A 12,202-nucleotide genomic window follows, 5' to 3' on the forward strand; every position below is an offset into this window, starting at 1 on the left:
GTTCAATGGAAGAAAATATATATTCCTAAAATTCCCCTTTTTATGAAAAACTCATTATTGTCATATTAAAACTGAAAACAATAGGCAGTTGAAATGATCAGGTATGTTGGATTAATTGATAATTAATGGAAAAGTACACAACATGTCTATTATATACTGTTTATGAATTAAAATTTATCATTTTGATTCATGTAGAAGTATTTTTTTCATGGGTAGGGGTGGTAATTTTTCACATAATTGGACTTGGAAAAGTTCAAATATGTATTACTTGGGCTTATTTGAAAGCAAAGACACCCTATAAGATTGCATTTGAACATACAGATGCTTGTTTGAGGTACTGTATTTGAAAATTTTGACATTTTTGAATTTTTTTTCTTGAAAATTGGTTTTTCATGGTTTTTTTCTATAGAAAATTAAATTATCTATCGAATGATCTGAGACTGTATTTGAAAATTTTGACATTTTTGAAATTTTTTTCTTGAAAAGTGGTTTTTCATGTTTTTTTTTCTACAGAAAATTAAATTATCTATCAAATGATCTGAGACTTGAAACATTTATTGCTTCTTATCACATTTTTCAAAAACTAAAATTTCTTTACAGCAAATTTGAGCTATAACCTGTAGAATTGAATTTATTTGAATTTTTACAGGAAAATCGAAAATCATATTTTTTTTTTACCTTTTTTTATTAGTTCTGTAATGTATGACAATGACCTGTAGATCAATAGTTAAATAGTATCCAACTTCACTCAAATTTACAAATTTTGTTTCATTTCATCTTTTTCACAATTTTTGAAACCTGTCCAAAAATTGATTAGCAAATTACATTCAAGAAAATAATTTCCTGGATACATGAAAGTACACAAGATTTTGAAGAAAAAAAAATAGATGCTTTTAATCAATCTGAATTATCCCGCCAATTTTACTTGGTTAAAGAGTAATCAAGGAAACCAATCAAAAGAATGTAATCCAGGGACAAAGACCAGACATGGAAAACACACAACAAAGAACATAAAGTAACTAAAATCATACATACAAAGTAACAAAGTAAATCAGCAACTCAGACTCATAAAAATTACTGCTCTTCCCTTAATCTATTATAAAATATAGATGAAAGGATGAAGATTTTGACTGATAAGTGTGTTAAATAGAACATGTTTGAAACATTTAATGCTTCTTAACACAGTTTTCAAAAACTAAAATTTCTTTACTGCTAATTTATTACTAATTATCTTTCAAGGCCAAAAAGAAGTCCCTCAAATCTTCATTTGATTGTAAGTCTAGATTTTAATTCTATTTGTAGCAATAGGTAATCAAGAATAATCAAATTATAATAACTAATATCAAGAAAATTGGAAGATTTAAATCATGCAGGAAACTTGTTCATATCATTCCAATTTATTATCCTACTATTCTGTACCAAACTTCAGATTACTACTGCCAGTATCTCATAATAAATAAAATACTGGTTTTTCAACTACATAATTTGATTTTGTAAGAAAATAATATTTCATTTGAAAATATACAGTTTGAGCATTGCATTTCTCACTGTCTTAATTCACAATATTTAACAGACTTTAAATCATTTTTATTAATACATACACAAACCAATATACATCACAAAACCACTCATCTGTACTGAAACAAATCTTAAGAACTTAAAATATAACATAAATATAACACCATGAAAATATCTAAATAAATATATCAATAAAACGGTAACATGACTAGATTTAATCATTTGCTGTAGAATGTCATTTTTGTTCAAGTAGAAACAAATAAAATGTTCTAAAAAAGGAGGCTAGAAATTACTTCTAAAACTAAGCCTGTACAGTTGGAGCAATTGTAAGACACAGTACCTAAGCTTTCAAAATTTAAATCATGATTAAATACATCAATTTGTCTCAGCACAAGCTAATAGAGCTCCACAAAGTACAGCTTGGTATGACCACACAAGTCAGACACTATATTTAACTTGACTCAAATCTGAGTTTAAATTGATTTAAATTATTTGATTAAATTTTGACAGAGCATATGCACCTACCACAGAATATAAGTGGTCATAGAACTTGAAAATATGGTATGAAAAGAAAAACAAAAACATTTGCATACTGGTATTATGGTCAACTGTTGAAACTCTAAATACACAGATTGATTTGGGACATCAATAAACATTAAAATATCAAATCTTGATGAAATCAAATAAAATTTATTTAAATTGAAAATCTAAATACACATGGTAAAACTCAGCAAATCAAACATCCCAGGACGACAAGTACAACAGCAGCACCATAGCATTATTAGTATATGACTACAGAATTTTGAGGATCATACAATAACCAAGAAAATCAGCAAATTATAGCTGTAGGTGCCAATTATTCATGAGAAGTATTTCAAAATTAAAACATTCTGTTAGCTCTGTAAAATGCTTAAATTCAATTTAAAATAATTAAATATTTGATTACATTCTATGACTAACATATTGTATTTGATTACATAGCACTGGTGAATGACTTTACAGATGGAGGAGCTGCCAATGGGAATGAAAACATGAATAGAATATTGCCCAAGACTAGTCCATAGTGAAGAATGTCAAATTTCTGAAAAGGTCCAACCTGGCCTTCTGATCCACCTACTAGTCCTGAAACAACATATAGTACTGCTGCACCCAGTCCATACCAGTTAGAGTGCATAAAACACAATAGAAGTATAGTGAGCATAGCAAAACCACTAACTGCCTGAGTTGTAATTTGTCTGATATGTAGTGGTAAAAAAAATGATGAACATGCAACAATAGCAACAAATATCATAATCTTGTTTCCTATAGTGGCTGAACCATATACACTGCAAAATCCTAGGGCAATTGCTGGAACTCCCAATACAGCTGCAACCCATGCACTGAATTTGTGACAATGGAACACAAATGTTCCTTCTGGTCTGTCCATGGCAAACTTGATGACCCCAACTGATGCAGCTATTCCTTGGATAATAAGACCAACTGCAGGCCGGTAATGGTATTTGAATAAAATATTAGCTACATAGAAGGCTGATATAGCTAAGGCAAAATCACTTATTGAAGTGCTGAGTTGACGAGGCATTATAAGCTTCAACCTTCAATTAGAAATTGGTCTTAGTTAAATATAGAAAAAATAAATAAACAAAACTATAAAAATATTTTCATTAATAAAAAGCAAATTGTCTTAAATACGATAAATAGGTTACAACTTGATATGACAGATTAAAATTAAAAGGTTTAAGGGTCATGTCATGATGAGCAGTAGACATCAAATTTGAGTGCACATAAAATTGATTTCACACACATCTTGATCATGGGAGACTATCCTAAATTAAATTGGACAGAATGGAAAACAATGGTGACAAAACAGGGGATGAGTTTATGGAGAATAATTGAGACAGTTGTTTATTCCAACATGTGACAGGGTATACCAAAACAAGAGAAGGGTGTGAACTATTGTAATACTATTGACTTAGTATTAACAAAGGAAAGACATGATAAGTAGTATTATACATGGAACCCCTCTTGCTCACAGTGATCATTGTGTTCTGGAATTCTACTTTAAGTGCTACTATGAGAACTTCAACAAAGGAGACTACCAGAAAATAGCTACAGCAGTAAACCAAGATGGGCAAGAAAAATTCAGTGACATGGGTGCAAATGAAATGATTAATGAGTTTGTGTCACAATTCAATACTGCAAAATCCAAGTTCATTCCTAAGATCAAACCAAATGCAAACAAGAAAGCAGAAAAGCACAATTATCTACCACTGGACCAAAAAACATTGAATATTAAAAATAAACATAAATGCTGGCAACAATATTTGGATACCAGAGATACATAGTAATACAAAGATTTGGTCAATATAAGAAACCAAGTTAAAGGATTAGTACATAAGACAAAAAAAGAATGGAACAGGATATAGCAAGAAATGCAAAGGAGAACCCTAAAAAATTTTTGAAAAATGCAAACTCAAAAAGAAAGACCAGAACAGGAATATCAGAACTTAAGTACACACAAGATAAGGGGAGGTAACAACAACAAAAAATTACCAAGATAAAGCTAAAGTTTTGGCAAACTTTTTCAGTTGTGTATTCACTAACAAACCAAGTGATGAAATACCACTTATACAAAATGTAAGTTCCAAAGCCATTAAACATAAATAGAGAGAAACTAGGTTTGAAGAAAAGATTGTGAAAAAGTTGTAAGATGAACTAATTCCTAACCTGTATGCCGAAATATCACAATTGGTATACCACAAGAAAGTGTCCTAGGTCCAATACTATTTGTGATATACATCAACAATATGCCAGATTGTGTTGAGGTCACAGCATACCTATTTGCAGATGACATGAAATTGCACAAAGAAGTCAGGCAGAAAAAAAAAGACGAGGGCCTGCAACAAGATCTAAACAACCTGCAAAAATGGTCCAATACTTGGCTACTCAAATTCCATCCAAAGAAATATAAGGTACATGTAATGAGCATCGCAAATAAAATGAAGGAAGATCTTGACAAAAACTATCATCTGTGGAAGATCTTGACAAAAACTATCATCTGTATGATGACGAAGGAAAGGACGTTCTTCTGAATTTATTGCAGGGCAAAAAAGACATAAGAGTGATTGTTGATGATCATATAAACTTTGCCAAACATATACAGCAGAAAATCAACAAGGCAAACAGTATTACAGGTCTTATCAGGAGAACATACACATTTTTCAATAAATAAAGCTTGAAGCACCTATTCCTGGCACTGCCACTGGTCCACCCAAACCTGGAATGTGCAGCAGCAGTTTGGTCACCATACAAACAAGCAGACATCGAGAATACAGAAAATGTAAAGAAAAGGGCAACTAAACAGATACCAACCTTTAGAAATATGGAATACTCTGATAGACTCAGAAAACTGAAAATACCGACCTTCAAATACAGGCATCCACGTAGAGAGATAATCAAAACCATTAAAATTATGGTGGGTATTTATGACTAGCGCATCAACGTGGGCTTCCTCATTAAAGACGACAACACCAGGGCAAAGGGACACAGAAAAAAAATTAAAAAGAAAACATGCTGTCTGGATATAGTGGCAGAGAATTGAGCATCCGAAATACTTCCTACAGAGTATAAATTTATTTCATTATTCTTATAGTTATATTTCATGTTGTCAGATGGTTTTGTAGTGACATTTCAACAATTCTTAGTTCATTGTAACATATCACTCAGTATTTATTTTTCAAAATAACTTTTTAAAGATAGGATATACCGTTAAACTTACTAATTTTTCTCAATTTTGAAACGCTATCCACCTCACTCGGAAGTGTAAACAATGTAATTACTTCCGGTAGTGTTAGTTGCAAAGTAGGGGGCGCACTTGTCTTTCAGCTGTCATGCTGGAGTGATGCTGCAGTCTTATATATTAAATCTGGAACAAGGATATATTGGTGTAAACTTACGCAGAGGTAAATATTTGAATGCTTAGTATAAATGTACCTAATTGCTGGAACAGTTTTAGGTTGACAAATCACACTGTCGTTGTATCAGATTGAATTTTCTTGAGTCATGGCTCATGCATATGTCATGGTACCACTACCAGCATGTTGTCTGTAGAAGTTTAGTATGTGATGCTCTAAATGCATTGCATCTAGTATAAATCTTTATTTATCAAATTTGAAAATCTTCCAAATTACAATTGTTTTATATGTAGTTGTAAATACCTTTGCTAACTTCATTTTAAGATCATATTATAGAAGATTTTGTATTAACTTTAATGGTTTTACATGTTGTAAGGAAACCAAAGCAATAGGGAAGTTTCACCTCATTCATGATCCAGATTTTGAAGTATCTGGATCTTTGGTAAAATAGAATGTGCACCCACCTCATCCTGTCCTGACACTAAGACTACTGTAGTTGCCCTGTGTAATTACCATTTTATTTGGCCTATGTTATTTAATTCATTTGATCAAGATAAATATCATTCACTACCTTTTACACAATAAAATCATTTCATAAAAGTGTTGAGAAACCATGTGGTGAAAGTAACATATTATACATGAATGATAAAACCCTATTTAATGGATGAATTTAGTAAGACATACAAATGTAGATTGGGAAAATGACTAGTATTGTCTAAATCACTGTCATTATTTTTTTGTCTCTTCTACGAAGAATGGAGACTTGCTGCTATGGTGTCCATTTTAGTATATCATTGTCTCCCACATTGTCTGTCTGTCAGTTGTTCAACACTTAACGCAATACTGTAAAAGCAGAAATTTTCATTGGCGATTTTAATTTCGTTTATTTCGTGGGTAGAACAAATCCACAAATAAATGTCCCCACGAAAATTTTTCCTCTCCAATTGTATATTTCAAATTTAGATAAAACATTGTTTTGAATTTAAATGCACTTACATGTATATACAATGTAAAATCAATAATCTTAAATATTCACTCAATACATGCAGCCATAATTTACTTCACATATGTGTGCAGTAGAGTATGTAATACAAAATAATGGAAATGCTAAGCTATTCTCAAACCCTTTGTATTTTAATTAGCAGAAGTTGAAAGATCATTTACAAAGGTGAAAACAATTATCACTAATCCTTTAATCCACTTTATTAACTGTTCACAGATGGATGTCAAAACTTAAATAAATGAGTTTGGCATATTCAAAATATTGTTTTAATTACTTGTGATGGTGTTGATGTCATTATTTTAGTGAAGCCCTTGATTTGCATGTGCACATTACAGGAAACAAAAGTAAACATAAATATTTAAGATAAAAGAAAGAAACATCATTATTATTTTAATTATTAAATGGCTATCAAAAAATTGGTATCAGCAAACAATACTTAATTCAGAAGATTCTCATATATGCTTTGCTGAGATGGAGTAGAAACTGTGCAGTTTATATGGAAGAACACAGAATCAGATGTACATTACCATTAAAAAAATAATCAAGGATTCTCGAAAACTTGTCCCCATGAAATCAGTTCCAAAGACATAACTGCAAAATTTTATACCCACGAAAATAAATGATTATACAGTAAGTAACTGTAACTGAAAAATATTGCCATCAATTTTTACAAAACTTGAGTGAATTGCTTTTTTCTTATGATGTGAGCTATTTCATATTTATTCGACCACTAAGTATTCACAGTCACGATCATGCTGTTTGTGGTGATGTCCTGGTATTAGTCCATACACATTTCATGTGGGGCAATATTTTAAGTACAAGAACACTGATATTTATGCAGTTGTACAGGTACCATACAAATATACCTCAAAGGTAGACTAGGGTTGGTTTTTGGGAACCATTGAGGAACGAGAGGCAAAAAAGTTGCCTTATCTTAGAGTTGACATCTGCAAGTGTATCAAGCTGCACACAGCAAGCACTTTATTTACACTTAACCCAATTGTGTGTGCAAAATATTGTCATCAGAATAAAAATTTGTCTTAAATCTTTTAAAAATCAGATAGAAAAACATCAAATAGGTTCCTTGTTTTCATATCATATGAATCTAAATAACATTCAATATTTAATTTTTGATTGGACTTTAAATATTTATATTGTGTACAGAAAGGATTTGAAATGTATCAATTATTGACATGTACAAAATCTATTTAGACCTTTAGACTTAATGTTGCCAATGTTTTAGGAAGATGTCATGAACTGAGGGAATGAGTATGACAACGAAAGTAAAAAGTTTAGTGTGCTGGTCATTGTTCAGAGTTCTTGTGCCTCTTATACTTCTGGCATGTAAGTATATGTACATGTGTGTACAACATGGTTGTAGTAGTACTTGTTTATCTTGTAAACTATAAGTAAATGATATATTATAACAGGGTTAGAGTAAAAGATTCTCCATATATCAAATTATCTTGATCAAGATACACTACAATGTATATTGTTGTCAAACTTTGCAAGGATTAAAAGATCATGTGAATGTAGTTTAACTATATAAAATGTCTTATAGTGCTTTATTTTGTTTTTCTTTAACCATAATAGTTTTATAGATTTCTTAAGCATTACTCAAATAAAAAGCGTCTTTTGAGAAAGAAACTTCAGTTAATGTGTATCAAAATTAAATACAAATACACATTGGCATGCATAAAAGAATATTTTCTCTCATCTTGTATGGATGTTACATGTAGATTCACAGTGTATATACATTGTACATGTAGAAATGTATAAATACTACTAAGGTTATTATAACAAAAAATGACAGCTATTTGAAAAATGCAGCTGCACTGTAACTTGAAGTACTTATGAATTCTCTATTATGGTAATTTTTTTCTTACAAAAATGTAAGTTGAAAGATACCTGAGTCTAGCAGTTTAATCTTCTTTTTACACAAGATTTTTTATGAAATCAAAATCAAATGTAAACTGATTTTAAAATGATGAATCAGTACACAATTTATTCATATTTATTGACATTTTGTGAATGCATTGTTTGAGATATTTACTATATTTTTTTTTCTTGTTAATTGTTTTGGTTCAGTAATCTTCAAGTATATGAGGTGGGAAAGGTTTATCAAAGTTCATTAACCACAATTAACAAAATCTTATATCAATGTCACATTATGGTAATCATTTTAACATTCCACACTTTTTTCTTGGTGACTATTGTTTAATATCATATTGATAACATATAAACTATTACAGTTAATTGTTTTGATAAGCCAGACATAGATAAAACTCTTACATGTACATTGTGTATGATGTAACTTTCACTGTCAAATGTAGAGTAATGTTAATGTTTTGAACAATTTTTATGTTACAAGAACAAAGTGGATATTATTTTGCCATAATCATGGCCTTATGTCCTTTTACCCTTTCACATGTAATATCTATGGTACTTGTTTTTATAGCTAAGTGAGTCAGACTTCTAAGATTTCCCACTTTTTACCCTGATATTGCCATTTGTTGTACTGACTTACCTTGTCACTACTGCCTACATTTTATCAGTTTTCTTGTTATTATCCTTCATTTATTATCATTCTCATTTCAAATGTTAAAAATATGATAATAAATCTTTTTATAAGTGCGGTCTTAGAAACAAAGACTGAAACTCCATTTTGTTTTGATATGCTAACGACTTGTTAAATTACATCAAAACTTTTCGTCTGTTTCCTTATATAGTATTTGAAATTGTTATAAAGTTCATATTTTCTTGAATGTTTAGAATACCCGGTACATTTATGATTTCAGCATGTGTGGTACGATACAATGCCCTGTCTTTCCTGTATGTGGTATTCTTGTTGATATGTCCCTTACTGAGATCACCATCAGAAATCACCATCAAAGGTAAGAACGGTATTATTCAGTATGACTTATTGATATGTCCCTTACGGAGATCACCATCAGAAATCACCACCAAAGGTAAGAACGGTATTATTCAGTATGACTTATTGATATGTCCCTTACTGAGATCACCATCAGAAATCACCATCAAAGGTAAGAACGGTATTATTCAGTATGACTCATTGATATGTCCCTTACTGAGATCACCATCAGAAATCACCATCAAAGGTAAGAACAGTATTATTCAGTATGACTCATTGATATGTCCCTTACTGAGATCACCATCAGAAATCACCATCAAAGGTAAGAACAGTATTATTCAGTATGACTCATTGATATGTCCCTTACTGAGATCACCATCAGAAATCACCATCAAAGGTAAGAACAGTATTATTCAGTATGACTCATTGATATGTCCCTCACTGAGATCACCATCAGAAGTCACCATCAAAGGTAAGAACAGTATTATTCAGTATGACTCATTGATATGTCCCTTACTGAGATCACCATCAGAAATCACCATCAAAGGTAAGAACAGTATTATTCAGTATGACTTATTGATATGTCCCTTACTGAGATCACCATCAGTAGTCACCACCAAAGGTAAGAACAGTATTATACAGTATGACTCATTGATATGTCCCTTACTGAGATCACCATCAAAGGTAAGAACGGTATTATTCAGTATGACTTATTGATATGCCCCTTACTGAGATCTCCATCAGAAATCACCATCAAAGGTAAGAACAGTATTATTCAGTATGACTCATTGATATGTCCCTTACTGAGATCACCATCAGTAGTCACCATCAAAGGTAAGAACAGAATTATTCAGTATGACTTATTGATATGTCCCTTACTGAGATCACCATCAGTAGTCACCACCAAAGGTAAGAACAGTATTATTCAGTATGACTCATTGATATGTCCCTTACTGAGATCACCATCAAAGGTAAGAACGGTATTATTCAGTATGACTTATTGATATGCCCCTTACTGAGATCTCCATCAGAAATCACCACCAAAGGTAAGAACAGTATTATTCAGTATGACTCATTGATATGTCCCTTACTGAGATCACCATCAAAGGTAAGAACGGTATTATTCAGTATGACTTATTGATATGCCCCTTACTGAGATCTCCATCAGAAATCACCACCAAAGGTAAGAACAGTATTATTCAGTATGACTCATTGATATGTCCCTTACTGAGATCACCATCAGAAGTCACCATCAAAGGTAAGAACAGTATTATTCAGTATGACTCATTGATATGTCCCTTACTGAGATCACCATCAGTAGTCACCACCAAAGGTAAGAACAGTATTATTCAGTAAGAACAGTATTATTCAGTATGACTAACATATATGTTTAGGTAGACTTCAACTAGTGTTAGATTTTTACTTTACCCAGTGGTGGGTCTGGAGGGAAGGGGTTCCTGCAGGTGGTTAACCCCCCTGTTTTTGTTTGGAAAAAATTTTGTGCATTATTTGGGCAGATATGAGCAAATAACTGCCTGGTACCTCCCCTTTTCAAAACATAAATTTGGATCTACCCCTGTATCTTAATTGCTTAAATTCCTTGTTTTCTATATCCATTGTATTACTGTACCACATATCACATTGAGTAGAAGTATCTTTAATACATTACAAGACACAGCATACTCTACATAGTATGGATATACCTTACAAATAGAATTACGTGCAACATCTGGAGTCATTTTACGCCTTTACACTGAGTAGTTTTTTTTTCCTGTGGTTATGACAGTTGTCTAATACAATCAATACTATGGTAAAAGATTGGAGTAAATCAATCTCAACTTCAAAAAGAAATGAGTCAGTTAAATATTGATTGACACCTTGACTTTATAGTGTAACTTATTTAAATACAGTGCTTGTATTAGACTCAGGTTCAGGTCTATTTGAATTCATTATTCTCACTGAAGTGTGGACTTCTTTGTATCTTTAAAGTAATATAAAGTTAGATGTATACATTATTATCAGCAGCATATTGCAGGACAGATGATTGTTGTGTTTATTAATAGTATTCACGAATTTACTACCATGCACAGACATTTATTGGTTAATATCATTTTTGTGAACTATTTCTTTGTGTTTCTTTGTTAATAGTAGACCAGCATGCCTTACCATTAGTAGTGGCTGTACCAGACTAATTTATTTATCATTAAACAATCTTCATTTTTTTCATTATTACTAATAACTTATTTTTAATAACATCAGAAGTATCAATTGTATTGTTAGGAACTACTCACTTATGAATCTCATAAAATCAATAAATTGACTTCCTCGTTAAAAGGTTTACAAATGAAATGAACAAAGGCCAATTAAACAGATATTTAAAGACAGTGAATTACATGATAATCAGTTGGAAAGTGTTGATAGTTAAAATATGATTTTAAGAATTTAAAGAATTTATAGGAATAAATTCAGTAAAAAAAAACTCCCATTGCTTTCAATGCAAACCTATATTTTAAGTGATGCCTCTTGTGAATAAACCTATAGAAACCAAGAAGTCTTATGTATCACTCTTTAAGGTTCATTAGCCAAGTTACCTTTTGCAACTTTCAAAACATAGGGTCATGTGGCATTTTTTGGCTATTTTCATGACTTGTTTACATACAATTTGAAAATGTGCTTAATTTTGACCCTAGCCCCCACCACTGTTTAAAGTGTTGTGAAAAAAAATGAACTGCAAAATAAAGAACTGACATATTCTGAAGTGCAAAAATGGAATATCTTTCAAATTACATTAAAGTGAAAAAAAATATTATTCAATCCCTTGGCTACTGGCCTTCTCTTCATGACAGATTGTTCTCCCAAATAGGGGCGGTCCTTCTGATGTCATGAATATTTACTAAA

At 31.3% G+C, this 12,202-nt stretch overlaps 2 protein-coding genes across 10 annotated transcripts in view; one reads left to right on the forward strand and one right to left on the reverse strand.

Moving 5' to 3' along the window:
• Positions 1-615: 615 nt before the first annotated feature.
• On the reverse strand, positions 616-5,417 carry LOC148615615 (transmembrane protein 276-like). Its single transcript, XM_088582026.1, has 2 exons — positions 5,294-5,417; positions 616-3,110 (listed from the first exon to the last, which is right to left on the reverse strand). Exon 2 carries the CDS (start codon positions 3,095-3,097, stop codon positions 2,492-2,494), a length of 606 nt encoding a protein of 201 aa, XP_088438152.1. The 5' UTR covers positions 3,098-3,110; positions 5,294-5,417; the 3' UTR covers positions 616-2,491.
• LOC148615616 (piezo-type mechanosensitive ion channel component 2-like) overlaps positions 5,346-12,202 on the forward strand; it is a 54,624-nt gene continuing 47,767 nt past the window's right edge. For 5 of the 9 annotated variants that reach the window (XM_088582008.1, XM_088582009.1, XM_088582012.1 and 2 more), the window contains exons 1-3: positions 5,347-5,477; positions 7,676-7,776; positions 9,231-9,326. In XM_088582008.1, the coding sequence (XP_088438134.1) occupies positions 7,698-7,776; positions 9,231-9,326 (175 nt within the window). In that variant the 5' untranslated portion in view covers positions 5,347-5,477; positions 7,676-7,697. Of the gene's footprint in view, positions 5,478-7,675; positions 7,777-9,230; positions 9,327-12,202 lie in introns of all 9 variants that reach the window. The other 4 variants (XM_088582004.1, XM_088582007.1, XM_088582005.1 and 1 more) reach the window with 3 other exon arrangements.

This window comes from Perna viridis, chromosome 5, assembly GCF_037379345.1.
Source record: "Perna viridis isolate PV_CMFRI_1.1 ecotype Kerala chromosome 5, ASM3737934v1, whole genome shotgun sequence".
In the NCBI taxonomy this organism is placed as follows: Eukaryota; Metazoa; Mollusca; class Bivalvia; order Mytilida; family Mytilidae; genus Perna; species Perna viridis.